The sequence below is a fragment of the Coregonus lavaretus genome (assembly GCF_964263955.1).
Source record: "Coregonus lavaretus genome assembly, chromosome: 16".
In the NCBI taxonomy this organism is placed as follows: Eukaryota; Metazoa; Chordata; class Actinopteri; order Salmoniformes; family Salmonidae; genus Coregonus; species Coregonus lavaretus.
In genome coordinates, this window is record NC_140003.1 from 11,068,174 (window position 1) to 11,084,514 (window position 16,341).

At 42.9% G+C, this 16,341-nt stretch overlaps 1 protein-coding gene and 1 long non-coding RNA gene across 2 annotated transcripts in view; one reads left to right on the forward strand and one right to left on the reverse strand.

Annotated features, from left to right (window-relative positions):
* Positions 1–15,194, reverse strand: part of LOC311144161 (signal transducer and activator of transcription 1-alpha/beta-like) — a 31,757-nt gene extending 16,563 nt beyond the window's left edge. The window contains exons 1-10 of the mRNA XM_084180154.1: positions 15,132–15,194; positions 14,654–14,914; positions 11,434–11,561; positions 9,105–9,249; positions 6,993–7,088; positions 6,561–6,650; positions 6,282–6,360; positions 4,214–4,323; positions 3,927–4,078; positions 3,624–3,782 (exon numbers count right to left, since the gene is read on the reverse strand). Coding sequence (XP_084036280.1) covers positions 3,624–3,782; positions 3,927–4,078; positions 4,214–4,323; positions 6,282–6,360; positions 6,561–6,650; positions 6,993–7,088; positions 9,105–9,249; positions 11,434–11,561 — 959 coding nt within the window. The 5' untranslated portion in view covers positions 14,654–14,914; positions 15,132–15,194. The remainder of the gene's footprint in view (positions 1–3,623; positions 3,783–3,926; positions 4,079–4,213; positions 4,324–6,281; positions 6,361–6,560; positions 6,651–6,992; positions 7,089–9,104; positions 9,250–11,433; positions 11,562–14,653; positions 14,915–15,131) is intronic.
* Positions 15,195–15,221: 27 nt separating this feature from the next.
* LOC311144163 lies at positions 15,222–16,325 on the forward strand. The gene is made up of 2 exons (XR_014614471.1): positions 15,222–15,291; positions 15,474–16,325. It is a non-coding gene; the product is annotated as an uncharacterized lncRNA (long non-coding RNA).
* The last annotated feature ends 16 nt before the right edge of the window (positions 16,326–16,341 follow it).

Below are 16,341 nucleotides of genomic sequence, written 5' to 3' on the forward strand. Positions count from 1 at the left end.
TATTAGGAACCAAACAGAAGCAAACGGAACGAAACAGGGAGGGACCTCCCTGAATTTGTCCAACAGAAACTCTAGTTTTTACTGCAAAATATTTTCTGTTTGTAACGGTTTGGACTAATGATCACACCCCAGGTCTCAGGCAAGGTTACCTTCCATGCGAGCGTAGTTCACTGAACCAACTCTGCTACATAATAATGATAGATAATAATGCCACTTAGCAGACACTTTTGTCCAAAGAAACGTACTAAACATGTATGCACTCACTGTACTGTATGTGTATTAGGGTTTAATATTTATTCTGTCTGGAAGAAGTCCTTTTTTACATGTTTAAAATGTTATTTTCCATGCTGCAGGTCTAGGTTAATGTTAGCACAGTGTATTGCTAGCAGAGGCAAGTGCATAGTCGAAATAGCTAAGAGATGGGGCGGCATTGTCATGGGGCGGCAGAAAAGGATTTGAGACTGACGTCGGAGCGGGAAAACAACGTGATAAAAGGGAGGAATATACAGTGAGTAAAGGAAAGGACATTTATTCAACTGTGAAGACAAACTTTAGAATAAATGTGCTAAATGAGCATGATAGCAGATAACCATAGACTTCCAGTCATTCCGCTAACGCTAGTTAGCACAGGCTCGCGAAACTACCTCCAACTTCCTTCATACTGGACATAGAGACATAAAAATGGTATCGACAAGTTAATCTGACTCTGGGGAAGTAGACAAAGGGCATCATTGCCAAAATCCCAATGTATCCCTTTAAGGATGGTGGAATCAGGATATGTGGAGACTTCAAAGTCACAGTTAACCCTGTGTTGTCTGCTGAGCAGTATCCGCTACCACACATTGACAACCTTTTCGCGGGTTTAGCTGGAAAAAAAATAAAAATAAATAAATAGAAAATAAAATAAAAATAAATAAAAAATTAAGTAAGAAAGGAGGAGATGTGGTGTATTGGGGTTGTGCAACAGAGCATCATGGGAGTTGCATGTGTTGAGACTGAACACGTTCTAGATAAATGTTTTAACAGATTCCTGTCTCCAGTCTCATCATTATTGAATTGTTATAAAGACGTGGTTATGAAGCCCAGGAGACAGAACAAATATGATGAGGTTATTAGCCTACAGCCTAGTGAAAATGTAATTCGTTTGAGATGTCAGCCAGCTTGTTGGCCCTTTTCTATCCCCTGCACCTGGCTATCGGGGGATTTCAGAAGGTTGTGGTATTGTGGTGACTTTGTCACAGGGAACAACTTATCTGATTCTCCGCTAAACAAACAGACAAGCAAGTAGGCCTAGTAGTGGAGATTCAGCAACATGGATAGCACCCGTGCACTCTTTTTGTTATTGTAACATTATGGATCAATGTTGCAAATGTCTATTTCCTCGAGCACGTTTGTGAACACAATGTACCAGACATTTTGGTAACAGTGAGTGGCTCCTGTTTATATTGTGAGACTCTGCCAGTGCCACAAAGATAGTTTGAAGATTTGTGAATGTGAGGTGGAGATTGCCTTCAGGAACTGCGTCAAGAGGTTGCGTGTAGCCTACACATGATAGTCAGCAATGCAATTTATAGAAGTTATGTTTTCTATTGGGGACTTTACATTGAGTTTGCAAAATATGGTAGGCTGCTAGCGATGTGAGGACTTGTCTAATGTAGGCTATGAATGAAGCCAGATATTGATATGTCCTGTTCATTCATGCAGGTATTCGCAAAGCATATTTAGTATTTTTGCATTAGTGCTGCATAAAATGTGTATATTATCGGTCCACAGGACCCATCAATATTTTTCTCGAGAATCGGGAAGGAGCTTGGTCGGGAAGTCCCGGTATACTGATTAAACCCTAATGTGTATGTGATTGCTACAACATTTTACATTTCATTTTCGTCATTTAGCAGACGCTCTTATCCAGAGCGACTTACAAATTGGTGCATTCACCTTATGATTGCCAGTGGGACAACCACTTTACAATATTTTAAATGTTTTAATTTTTTTCTTCTTCTTTGGGGTGGGGTAAGGGGGGGTAGAAGGATTACTTTATCCTATCCCAGGTATTCCTTAAAGAGGTGGGGTTTCAAGTGTCTCCGGAAGGTGGTGAGTGATTCCGCTGTTCTGGTGTCGTGAGGGAGCTTGTTCCACCATTGGGGTGCCAGAGCAGCGAACAGTTTTGACTGGGCTGAGCGGGAACTGTGCTTCCGCAGAGGTAGGGGGGCCAGCAGGCCAGAGGTGGATGAACGCAATGCCCTCGTTTGGGTGTAGGGACTGATCAGAGCCTGAAGGTACGGAGGTGCCGTTCCCCTCACAGCTCCGTAGGCAAGCACCATGGTCTTGTAGCAGATGCGAGCTTCAACTGGAAGCCAGTGGAGTGTGCGGAGGAGCGGGGTGACGTGAGAGAACTTGGGAAGGTTGAACACCAGACGGGCTGCAGCGTTCTGGAGGAGTTGTAGGGGTTTAATGGCACAGGCAGGGAGCCCAGCCAACAGCGAGTTGCAGTAATCCAGACGGGAGATGACAAGTGCCTGGATTAGGACCTGTGCCGCTTCCTGTGTAAGGCAGGGTCGTACTCTGCGAATGTTGTAGAGCATGAACCTACAGGATCGGGTCACCGCCTTGATGTTAGCGGAGAACGACAGGGTGTTGTCCAGGGTCACGCCAAGGTTCTTTGCACTCTGGGAAGAGGACACAATGGAGTTGTCAACCGTGATGGCGAGATCATTGAACAGGCAGTCCTTCCCCGGGAGGAAGAGCAGCTCCGTCTTGCCGAGGTTCAGCTTGAGGTGGTGATCCGTCATCCACACTGACATGCAGGGATGCGATTCGCCACCTGGTTATCAGAAGGGGGAAAGGAGAAGAATAATTGTGTGTCGTCTGCGTAGCAATGATAGGAGAGGCCATGTGAGGATATGACAGAGCCAAGTGACTTGGTGTATAGCGAGAATAGGAGAGGGCCTAGAACTGAGCCCTGGGGGACACCAGTGGTGAGAGCACGTGGTGCGGAGACAGATTCTCGCCATGCCACCTGGTAGGAGCGACCTGTCAGGTAGGATGCAATCCAAGAGTGAGTCGTGCCGGAGATGCCCAACTCGGAGAGGGTGGAGAGGAGGATCTGATGGTTCACAGTATCAAAGGCAGCAGACAGGTCTAGAAGGACAAGTGCAGAGGAGAGAGAGTTAGCTTTAGCAGTGCGGAGAGCCTCCATGACACAGAGAAGAGCAGTCTCAGTTGAATGACCAGTCTTGAAACCTGACTGGTTTGGATCAAGAAGGTCATTCTGAGAGAGATAGCAAGAGAGTTGGCTAAAGACGGCACGCTCAAGAGTTTTGGAGAGAAAAGAAAGAAGGGATCGAATGTAGGTTTTTTGAGAAGGGGTGCAACTCTCGCTCTCTTGAAGACGGAAGGGACATAGCCAGCGGTCAAGGATGAGTTGATGAGCGAGGTGAGGTAGGGGAGAAGGTCTCCGGAAATGGTCTGGAGAAGAGAGGATGGGATAGGGTCAAGCGGGCAGGTTGTTGGGCGGCCGGCCGTCACAAGTCTCAAGATTTCATCTGGAGAGAGAGGGGAGAAAGAAGTCAAAGCATAGGGTACAAGAACATAGACATAGGTGACATAGAGCGGGGTCTCACTTGACAATGAGGTTCTTGAACAGGACGAGAGCGCGTTCCTCCAGAGTGCTTTTTCCCTGAGCGATGGGGTCTTTCTCGTATGTGTACTTCTGTTCCAGCTCCTGAAGCTTCTTCAGCTGCTGGCGTACCTGCTGTAAGCCCTCTGCCACTGCAGTGAACCTGCACACCCACACACACGCACACACACACACACACACACACACAGTTATGGTTGAAAGTGTGCTGTTGAAAGTATCTTACAGGGTCTAAGGTTAGGTGTAAGGGCAGTGGCAGGAGCTGAGGTGGACAGGAGGCAGGGCTGACCAGGTTTGTAGCTGGTCTAGACAGGCATTAGGTGGACCACCAATACACGCAATCTGCTGTCTGTGCTTCCAGTCAGGCATCTCCTCCATCACCAGGGTGTACTGGATCTGCTCGGCCAAGTTCAGGATGTCAGCTATCTGATGCACCACCGCCTATAGGTCGGGAGAAACAAACACCACAAGCTAACCATACATCACAAGCTAACCATACATCACAAGCTAACCATACATCACAAGCTCACCATACAGCGTACACACTCGGACACACACGCATCCACGCACACACACCTCTCTGGTTATGTTGAGTTTGATGAACATCGCACTGATGACCATCTCCTCTTCACGGATCTCTTTCTGTACCACCAGTGACAGTGTCATCCCATTCACCTCTTGTTCCACTGACAAGTACAGAGAGTCACAATTGATATAGCATTAAACATTCCCAATTTGATATTAAAAGAAAGGTCTGGAATTTCACAGCACAGATACTTCAGCCCGGAAACTAGTTTTTAGTACAGTAGGAGTAAGTTGTTATTTCAGTGCCTTCACATTGGCGAAAGCATAGAGCAGGGATCATCATCTAGATGATGACCGCAAGAAGCCCAAACAGATATAATATTAGACTAAAACAATCATTTCAAACCTTGCTTACATTTGTATATGATCAAGTGTCTCTCTATTATATGTGGGAATACTTGGGAAAAGATTTACAAACATTTCTGAAACTATTCAGACCCGTTGACTTTTTCCACATTTTGTTATGTTACAACCTTATTCTACAATGGATTTAAAAAATAATAATAATCCTCAACAATCTACACACAATACCCCATAACGACAAAGCGAAAACAGTTTTTTTTTACATTTTAGCAAATGTATTAAAAATAAACAAAAATACCTTATTTACATAAGTATTCAGACCCTTTGCTATGAGCCTCGAAATTGAGCTCAGGTGCATCCTGTTTCCATTGATCATCCTTGAGATGTTTCTACAACTTTATTGGAGTCCACCTATGGTAAATTCAATTGATTGGACATGATTTGGAAAGGCACACACCTGTGTATATAAGGTCCCACAGTTGACAGTGCATGTCAGAGCAAAAACCAAGCCATGAGGTCGAAGGAATTGTCTGTAGAGCTCCGAGACAGGATTCCTAGAGCTGGCCGCCCAGCCAAACTGAGCAATCGGGGGAGAAGGGCCTTGGTCAGGGAGGTGACCAAGAAACCGATGGTCACTCTGACAGTGGTCTAGATTCCTCTGTGGAAATGGGAGAAACTTCCAGAAGGACAACCATCTCTGCAGCACTCCACCAATCAGGCCTTTATGGTAGAGAGGCCAGACGGAAGCCACTCCTCCGTAAAAGGCACATGACAGCCCGCTTGGAGTTTGCCAAAAGGCACTTAAAGACTCCAGACCATGAGAAACAAGATTCTCTGGTCTGATGAAACCAAGATTGAACTCTTTGGCCTGAATGCTAAGCGTCACGTCTGGAGGAAACCTGTCACCATCCCTACGGTGAAGCATGGTGGTGGCAGCATCATGCTGTGGGGATGTTTTTCAGCGGCAGGGACTGGGAGACTAGTCATGATCGAGGGAAAGATAAACGGAGAAAAGTACAGAGAGATCCTTCATAAAAACCTCCTCGGGACCTCAGACTGGGGCGAAGGTTCCCCTTCGAACAGGACAATGACCCTAAGCACACAGCCAAGACAACGCAGGAGTGACTTCGGGACAAGTCTCTGAATGTCCTTGAATGGCCCAGCCAGAGCCTGGACTTGAACCCAATCTAACATTTCTGGAGAGACCTGAAAATAGCTGTGCAGCAACGCTCCTCATCCAACCTGACAGAGCTTGAGAGGATCTGCAGAGAAGAATTGGAGAAACTCCCCAAATACAGGTGTGCCAAGCTTGTAGCGTCATACCGAAGAAGACTCAAGGCTGTAATCGCTGCCAAAGGTGCTTCAACAAAGTACTGAGTAAAGGGTCTGAATACTTATGTAAATGTATTATTTCTGTTTTTTATTTAGTAATACATTTGCAAAAAATGTCTAAAAACCTATTTTTGCTTTGTCATTATGGGGTATTTTGTGTAAATTGATGAGGGGAAAAAAACATTTAAATCAATTTTAGAATAAGGCTGTAACGTAACAAAATGTGGAAAAAGTCAAGGGCACGGTATGTATTTTTGGGGGGCTCAATAAAACTTGGGGGGGCCAAATTCGGCCATTGGACCGCCTGTTGGGGAACCCTGACATATAGCATTAACAGATCTGGGACCAGTCTAGTCTCGTGTCCCAGACCCAGGCTGTTGAAATAGACTAGGACCAGGCTTAGAGGCTATAACTCCTACAGTACCTCGGTTCTGCAGGGTCTTCTTCTTAAAGTCATGTTCATCCTGTAGGTCCTCCAGTGACTTAATCTCCTGCTCTGCATCCTGAAGAGGACAGAAGTCACACTTGGTTTTTCATGGACATCGATGATGTTTGTGAAAAACATTTTCTATCCTACTCTCCCAGACTGTTCAACTGGCTATTTTTCATGTAGAATGACAATACAATGGACAGTGCCGTAGTAGTTTGCATGACAAAAAAAACACATAACCAATATCACATGGTAATGGCCAAATGAGCGCACCTGAACTTGGTTCCTCAGGTCTTTGACTTTGTTGTTCAGCTCTTTCTGTTTCTCCAACACCACATTATTTTGTGTGGACCCAACGTTTTCCTGACAAAAACAGTTACAGACAATATGGTCTGTTTTCACACTCTGAAATGCTACTTCTGTTGCAGCAATGATTGAACATAAAATACATCATATCAGAGGCGGTTTACTTTTTATTTATATTTATATATATATATATATATAAAAATACATACACACACACATACTGCTAAGAAATGTGCTGAAATATCACAGTTCATGGCTAAATTGTCCATACAATAACTTTTCTAGAAAACACATAAGAGGATGCATCATAATCACAATTCAGAACATGTACACACTACAACAGACTATACCCCCACATTTCCATAAAGCAGTATGAAAAAGGCAAGATAAGTGTCTCACCTCTTTTTTTAAGGCGGATGCCAGGATTTTCTTCTCCTCTTTCAGACAGTTACATATAGTTATGGCCATGTGCAAAGGGTCCGCCTGAAAGTGGTCCTGGGAAGACAGTTAATCAACTTTAAAAGTTGAATGGGTGTTCCTCAAGGTTCTGTTCCAGCACCACTGTTTTTTTTCACATACTTGCTAGTTGCTACCTCTTGGAAATGTAATTAATAAAAAGGAAATGTCCCTGCTATGCTGATTATAAACAACCTGTCAACCAAACCAGATAAAACATTAAAGGTGCAATATGCAGAAATCGCACCGCCATTTCCTGGTTGCTAAAATTCTAATTTCAGTTTATGTGGCAAAACAAGCAAGTGTAGAGAATCATTGTACCATCTAAATTGCTGTGAATATTATTTTCAATAACCAAAAATATTGTATTTTCAGCTGTTTGAAGCTGGGGTACAAAACCGAAAGTGAAAGAAGCAAAAACTAAACTTACAAACGAGAAACACAGAAATAGCGCACATACAACATATCTACCACTTCTTAGACTTGCTTTCAATGAGAATGACAGATCTATACCTCACATTTCTATGTGGATTTGGTTGGGTCGCCCAAGAATTTACATATTGCAGCTTTAAGCTTGCTAAATCAAAAGGCTTCTGTAACAAAGGACTGGATAGCCAGTTCCTGTTTGAAAACTCAAACAATACAATAGTTACTTATTGCTTTAAAGAACCTCAAGATACACTATATATACACACAATAGTATGTGGACACCCCTTCAAATTAGTGGATTTGGCTATTTCTGCCACACCAGTTGCTGGCAAGTATATAAAATCGAGCACACAGCCATGCAATCTCCATAGACAAACATTGACAGTAGAATGGCTTTACTGAAGAGCTCAGTGACTTTCAACATGGCACCGTCATAGGATGCCACTTTTCCAACAGCCCTGCTAGAGCTGCCCCGGTCAACTGTAAGTGCTGTTATTGTGAAGTGGAAACATCTAGGAGCAACAACGGCTCAGCCGCAAAGTGGTAGGCCACACAAGCTCACAGAGTGGAACTGCCGAGTGCTGAAGTGAGTAAATAATTTTCTGTCCTCGGTTGCAACACTCACTACTGAATTCCAAACTGCCTCTGGAAGCAACATCAGCACAATAACTGTTCGTCGGGCACTTCATGGAATGGGTTTCCATGGCCGAGCAGCAGCACACAAGCCTAAGATCACCATGCGCAATGCCAAGCGTTGGCTGGAGTGGTGTAAAGCTCGCCGCCACTGGACTCTGGAGCAGTGGAAACGCGTTCTCTGGAGTGATGAATCACGCTTCACCATCTGGCAGTCCGACGGACTAATCTGGGTTTGGCGGATGCCAGGAGAACACTACCTGCCCCAATGCATAGTGCCAACTCTAAAGTTTGGTGGAGGAGGAATAATGGTCTGGGGCTGTTTTTCATAGTTTGGGCTAGGCCCTTTAGTTCCAGTGAAGGGAAATCTTAACGCTACAGTATTCAATTACAATCTAGATAATTCTGTGCTTCCAACTTTGTGGCAACAGTTTGGGGAAGGCCCTTTCCTGTTTCAGCATGGCAATGCCCCCGTGCACAAATCGAGGTCCATACATTAATGGTTGGTCGAGATCGAACACCTTTGGGATGAATTGGAACGCCGACTGCGAGCCAGGCCTAATCGCTCAACATCAGTGCCCAACCTCACTAATGCTCTTGTGGCTGAATGGAAGCAAGTCCCCGCAGCAATGTTCCAACATCTAGTGGAAAGCCTTCCCAGAAGAGTGGAGGAGGTTATTGCAGCAAAGAGGGGACCAACTCCATATTAATGCCCATGATTTTTGAATGAGATGTTCGACGAGCAGGTGTCCACATACTTTTGGTCATGTAGTGTAGTTTCTGTCATTACATCAGATTGAAATATTGTTGATACCCTCGATCCTGATTGGCCCTGATCTGACATTAAAACACCATCTCCAGAGCAGCATTCTTTCTTAGAATCAAAGCACCAGTCTTGCGGAATAATACTCAATAGCCAGTGCCTGAGTGTTTTTACCTTATAAATCCATGTCAATCCTTACAAATGAATACCGCATTCCACCCTGGCCTTACCTGCAGGTTGCGTTTAATCTTGCGTATATTGTGTTGCAACAGGAAGTTGTTCTCCAAGGCGAAGCAGCTGTACTGGTTGTCCAACTGGCCCAGGAGGTCATGGAAACGGACCGTCGCCAGGGAAACACTGGTGGCCACCATGTCCCTGCAGGAGGTGAACCAAATGGGGCAGGATTTTGAAATCTATTGTCATCATTTAAAATGATAGCAACCAGCCCACGGAACACAGTACAGTGGGGAAAAAATGTATTTAGTCAGCCACCAATTGTGCAAGTTCTCCCACTTAAAAAGATGAGAGAGGCCTGTAATTTTCATCATAGGTACACGTCAACTATGACAGAAAAAATGAGAAAAATTTTCCAGAAAATCACATTGTAGGATTTTTAATGAATTTATTTGCAAATTATGGTGGAAAATAAGTATTTGGTCAATAACAAAAGTTTCTCAATACTTTGTTATATACCCTTTGTTGGCAATGACACAGGTCAAACGTTTTCTGTAAGTCTTCACAAGGTTTTCACACACTGTTGCTGGTATTTTGGCCCATTCCTCCATGCAGATCTCCTCTAGAGCAGTGATGTTTTGGGGCTGTCGCTGGGCAACACAGACTTTCAACTCCCTCCAAAGATTTTCTATGGGGTTGAGATCTGGAGACTGGCTAGGCCACTCCAGGACCTTGACATGCTTCATACAAAGCCACTCCTTCGTTGCCCGGGCGGTGTGTTTGGGATCATTGTCATGCTTAAAGACCCAGCCACGTTTCATCTTCAATGCCCTTGCTGATGGAAGGAGGTTTTCACTCAAAATCTCACGATACATGGCCCCATTCATTCTTTCCTTTACACGGATCAGTCATCCTGGTCCCTTTGCAGAAAAACAGCCTCAAAGCATGATGTTTCCACCCCCATGCTTCACAGTAGGTATGGTGTTCTTTGGATGCAACTCAGCATTCTTTGTCCTCCAAACATGACGAGTTGAGTTTTTACCAAAAAGTTCTATTTTGGTTTCATCTGACCATATGACATTCTCTCAATCCTCTTCTGGATCATCCAAATGCACTCTAGCAAACTTCAGACGGGCCTGGACATGTACTGGCTTAAGCAGGGGGACACGTCTGGCACTGCAGGATTTTAGTCCCTGGCGGCGTAGTGTGTTACTGATGGTAGGCTTTGTTACTTTGGTCCCAGCTCTCTGCAGGTCATTCACTAGGTCCCCCCGTGTGGTTCTGGGATTTTTGCTCACCGTTCTTGTGATCATTTTGACCCCACGGGGTGAGATCTTGCGTGGAGCCCCAGATCGAGGGAGATTATCAGTGGTCTTGTATGTCTTCCATTTCCTAATAATTGCTCCCACAGTTGATTTCTTCAAACCAAGCTACTTACCTATTGCAGATTCAGTCTTCCCAGCCTGGTGCAGGTCTACAATTGTGTTTCTGGTGTCCTTTGACAGCTCTTTGGTCTTGGCCATAGTGGAGTTTGGAGTGTGACTGTTTGAGGTTGTGGACAGGTGTCTTTTATACTGATAACAAGTTCAAACAGGTGCCATTAATACAGGTAACGAGTGGAGGACAGAGGAGCCTCTTAAAGAAGAAGTTACAGGTCTGTGAGAGCCAGAAATCTTGCTTGTTTGTAGGTGACCAAATACTTATTTCCCACCATAATTTGCAAATAAATTCATAAAAAATTCTACAATGTGATTTTCTGGATTTTTTCCCCCTCAATTTGTCTGTCATAGTTGACGTGTACCTATGATGAAAATTACAGACCTCTCTCATCTTTTTAAGTGGGAGAACTTTCACAATTGGTGGCTGACTAAATACTTTTTTCCCCCACTGTATCTTAGGTGTGAGGTAAAGAGTTTGACAACCTGTACATTAACAACGAAAGTGTCATCCACATCGCAACCTTGATACATCTCTTAATCTTACTTTCAGTTTTCTTATTACAGTAGTTGGCGCAGGCTTTCACAGCAATCATCTACCCATGCATGTAGATCAGGCAACGCTAATTTCCTGCAATTCTACACATTTTGCCATAGGCTGGAGAGAAATGATTGCCGTTTTTAATATGATATTTGAGTGAGAGTGACTACAAGTTTAGATAGCTGGCTCCTAGACTAATTTACCATTCTAAATTTTTTTAAATCTCACATGGCTAATTGAGGGGGGGGGGAGAATTGATCTGCGGCCCGCCAGTTGCCTATCCCTTACCTAGAATAACAAACAGTAGCATATTCAATCATGAGAACAGTACACAGGCTTCAAACACACCTACACGTACTGACTGTGTAAATTACAGACTTAGTCAGTCAGCCACTGCTACTCACTCACCAGTCATGGCTCTCGATCCAGGCACTGAGGTACTGGCGGATCGCCATAGGGAAAGTATCATCATACAGCTGGTCCACCTGCTCCAGGTACTTGGAGTCTAATTTCTGCAGCTGTAACCACTGTGCCATCTAGGAACCAGGGACAGAGAAAATCATTGTTTCCCCCTGTACCATTCCATAGGCACCTCAACATATGGTGGTCAGAGGATAACCAGTTACAGTACATAGCCTACTGCGTGTCATATTTATCGACAACTGCACATAGAGGCTGCTTTGTAATTCTGAGGTGCTTAGTTTCAGACGCTGTGATCAAATTTATACCACTTCCACAGATGACACACAGCCATTGTCAAGCCTAATCCCGCACCGGCTCTCGACGTCACCGGTCTAATATTAAACTCACCAACTGCACTTCGTCTACATTATATCCATGTACAGTGGCTTGCGAAAGTATTCACCCCCCTTGCCATTTTTCCTATTTTGTTGCCTTACAACCTGGAATTAAAATTGATTTTTGGGGGGGTTTGTATCATTTGATTTACACAACATGCCTACCACTTTGAAGATGAAAAATATTTGTTCTTGTGAAACAAACAAGAAATAAGATTTAAAAAAAGGAAACTTGAGCGTGCATAACTATTCACCCCCCCCCCCCCAAAGTCAATACTTCGTGTAGCCACCTTTTGCAGCAATTACAGCTGCAAGTCTCTTGGGGTATGTCTCTATAAGCTTGGCACATCTAGCCACTGGGATTTTTGCCCATTCTTCAAGGAAAAACTGCTCCAGCTCCTTCAAGTTGGATGGGTTCCGCTGGTGTACAGCAATCTTTAAGTCATACCACAGATTCTCAATTGGATTGAGGTCTGGGCTTAGAGTAGGCCATTCCAATACATTTAAATGTTTCCCCTTAAACCACTTGAGTGTTGCTTTAGCAGTATGCTTAGGGTCATTGTCCTGCTGGAAGGTGAACCTCCGTCCCAGTCTCAAATCTCTGGAAGATTGAAACAGGTTTCCCTCAAGAATTACCCTGTATTTAGCGCCATCCATCATTCCTTCAATTCTGACCAGTTTCCCAGTCCCTGCCGATGAAAAACCTCCCCACAGCATGATGCTGCCACCACCATGCTTCACTGTGGGGATGGTGTTCTCAGGGTGATGAGAGGTGTTGGGTTTGCGCCAGACATAGCGTTTTCCTTGATGGCCAAAAAGCTCAATTTTAGTCTCATTTGACCAGAGTACCTTCTTCCATATGTTTGAGGAGTCTCCCACATGCCTTTTGGCAAACACCGAACGTGTTTTGGTGGGCGGCCCTCTCTTGGCAGGTTTGTTGTGGTGCCATATTCTTTCCATTTTTTAATAATGGATTTAATGGTGCTCCATGGGATGTTCAAAGTTTCTGATATTTATTTATAACCCAACCCTGATCTGTACTTCTCCACAACCTTGTCCCTGACCTGTTTGGAGAGCTCCTTGGTCTTCATGGTGCCCCTTGCTTAGTGGTGTTGCAGACTCTGGGGCCTTTCAGAACAGGTGTATACATACTGAGATCATGTGACAGATCATGTGACACTTAGATTGCACACAGGTGGACTTTATTTAACTAATTATGTGACTTCTGAAGGTAATTGGTTGCACCAGATCTTATTTAGGGGCTTCATCGCAAAGGGGGGGAATATATATGCACGCACCAGTTTTCCATTATTTATTTTTTAGAATTTCTTTTTAAACAAGTTTTCTTTTTCATTTCACTTCACCAATTTGGACTATTTTGTGTATGTCCATTACAAGAAATCCAAATAAAAATCCATTTAAATTACAGGTTGTAATGCAACAAAATAGGAAAAACGCCAAGCGGGATGAATACTTTTGCAAGGCACTGTACATCAGAGTTGGTCTCAGTTCAGTTTTCACTTCTGAAAATTCAGGAAGTTAATTGAAAAATCCTCACAGAAAACAATGTATAATTTAAATTAATTAATTGCATTTTAATTCACTTCCTGATTTGAAAACTCTGACATACAGTCAGCTATAAGCTTCTTTAGTCTTTGAAAGGTTGAGGAAGAGAGTCAGCAGCTCTATAGTACTGCTGGGTAACACCAATGTTGCCTAATGGGATAATGGCTGAACTGTTTTTCATTGAACTTCTTAACTGCATTCTGTGTATATTTCAGTGAAGGGGTAAAGTTTAAACAAGCTTTAGTAGCTAAAGTAGCTAGATTGGAATTCAATTGAAGTGCATGTCACTTTCCTGCAATGTCACAATTTAAGCCATTGTGTAAAGTACTTTAGTAAAAATACTTTAAAGTACTACTTAAGAAAATTGTCAAATTCACGCACTTATCAAGAGAACATACCTGGTCATCCCTACTCCCTCTGATCTGGTGGACTCACTAAACACAAATGCTTCGTTTGCAAATTATGTAATTGTTAGAGTGAACCATTGAGTGTCCGGTGTCTCTTATCAAGATATATTTCTAATTAGAGTTTCCTGTTCCAAATGAAGAATGTACAACCATTATCACATGCTGATTGATTGAAGCAAACTATATTCAATCAACAGCTATGATTGCGGTTGTGGTGGCTTTTTCTAAACCTGCATCTTTGAAGTATTGCAAGATCAACTTTGACCAGCTGAAGTGTTTTTGTACGATTATGAATATGGTTCAAGCAAATACATTCTGAAAACAGCATTGCAAGACAAAAAAACAAAAACATGATAGAAGTATGTTCAATTACTGTACCACACTTTTAGTTATTACACATGCATTTACTCAGTATGCAATTAATTATTAGGTGGCCTAATCACTTTTGCCAAATTAATCTGCACAAGTGACATTATGCAAAAATATATGTGCCAGTAGCTGCCAGTGAAACCTAATACCATTTTCAAAGAAAATTATTCAAAAAAAGCATTAGAAGAAAATGGCAGAAATTACATGTTCTTACAAAACCAAATTCTATGAATAGACAATCTATTTTGTGACAATAATTTGGAAAGAAAATATTGACACTATATTTGACGGTTTCAATAATATAAGAAAATTAAATGGTTATTATTACCAAGTAAAACAAACACGTTTTGTATACTTATTTCAACACATCCCTTGATTTGACGCTATCTATGACACAAAATTCCCTGCATGCACAATTGCGTTTTTGGATGTGTTTTACCCGATATTTATTGATTGCAGTAACTACCAGTTACAGTAAGCTGTACCTACCTTGATTAATGTTGAAAACGGTACTAAAAAGGTGAAGTCAAGATAGATGGGAAAAGGTTCCTCCAATAACTTCCCCAGCCTTGTGCTTCAGAAAACATGTGAACATTTAGGTAGGCAGGCTATTGCCAATAAAATAATTCTGTAAAGATCAACTTTCACATGAACAGCTGTTTATTGGCACAACCCATACGGGTCAGTAGAGAACCAATGAAAGTCCAATGCGCGTTTTACCGCTGTTCTTTTCGAGCAACCTCCCTCAGCCTGAAATCAGAAACGCAACTTATTCAGACCGTAAATAGAAACTTAACATATTATTGAACAAAAGCTTTGAAAGTAATGTCACAGCTATTTTGGGTAGTTCATCCTGTACTGCAATGGAATGTTCAACATTTTAAAAGCAATATACATAACTCAAAAAGCTGTCTTGCTGACTATAGTGTATTTATTACAAATGCTTGGCAAAGTAAAACGGTCGTACCTTCATTTATCTTAGCAAGCGCTCTGCAGGTTCTGTCGGCGGGAGTGGCCAAAAATGATGGAACGGCTGTGTAGAAACCATGTGGTTTCCGAGAAAGCGAAAGTAGATAGTGCAGCGCCACATAGGAGACAGCCGGAAACGAAACTAGCTCAAATTCCAAGTAGGTATTTTTTTTCTCAGGAACATACAGTGCACTCTGGAAGTATTCCGACCCCTTGACTTTTTACACATTTTGTTATGTTACAGCCTTATTCTTAAACTGATTAAATTGGCTGGGCCACTCAAGGACATACAGAGACTTGTCCCAATGCCACTCCTGTGTTGTCTTGGCTGTGTGCTTAGGGTCGTCGTCCTGTTGGAAGGTGAACCTTCAACCCAGTCTGAGGTCCTGAGCGCTCTGGAGCAGGTTTTCATCAAGTCTCCCAGTCCCTGCCGCTGAAAAACATCCCCACAGCATGATGCTGCCACCACCATGCTCCACCGTAGGGATGGTGCCAGGTTTCCTCCAGAAGTGACATTTGGCATTCAGGCCAAAGAGTTCAATCTTGGTTTCATTAGACCAGAGAATCTTGTTTCACATGGTCTGAGAGTCTTTAGGTGTCTTTTGGCAAACTTCCAAGGGGGCTGTCATGTGTTCTTGGGGACCTTCAATGCTGCAGCCATTTTTTGGTGTTCTTCCCCAGATCTGTGCCTCAACACAATCCAGTCTCGGCGCTCTACGGACAATTCCTTAGACTTCATGGCTTGGTTTTTGCTCTAACATGCACTGTCAACTGTGGGACCTTATATAGACAGGTGTGTGCCTTTCCAAATCATGTCCAATCAATTGAATTTACCACAGGTGGACTCCAATCAAGTTGTAGAAACATCTCAAGGATGATCAATAGAAACAGGATGCACCTGAGCTCAATTTATTTTGAGTCTCATAGCAAAGGGTCGGAATACTTATGTAAATAAGGTATTTCTGTTTTCTATTTTTAATACATTTGCAAACATTTCTAAAAACCTATTTTTGCTTTGTCATTATGGGGTACTGCGTGTAGATTGATGAGGACAATTTTTTATTTAATCAATTTTAGAATAAGGCTGTAACATAACAAAATGTGGAAAAAGTCAACGGGTCTGAATACTTTCTGAATGCACTGTATTTCTCATAATAGGCCAACCACATAAAATCATGATTTAGTCTGCCTATTTTTATATTGAGTAG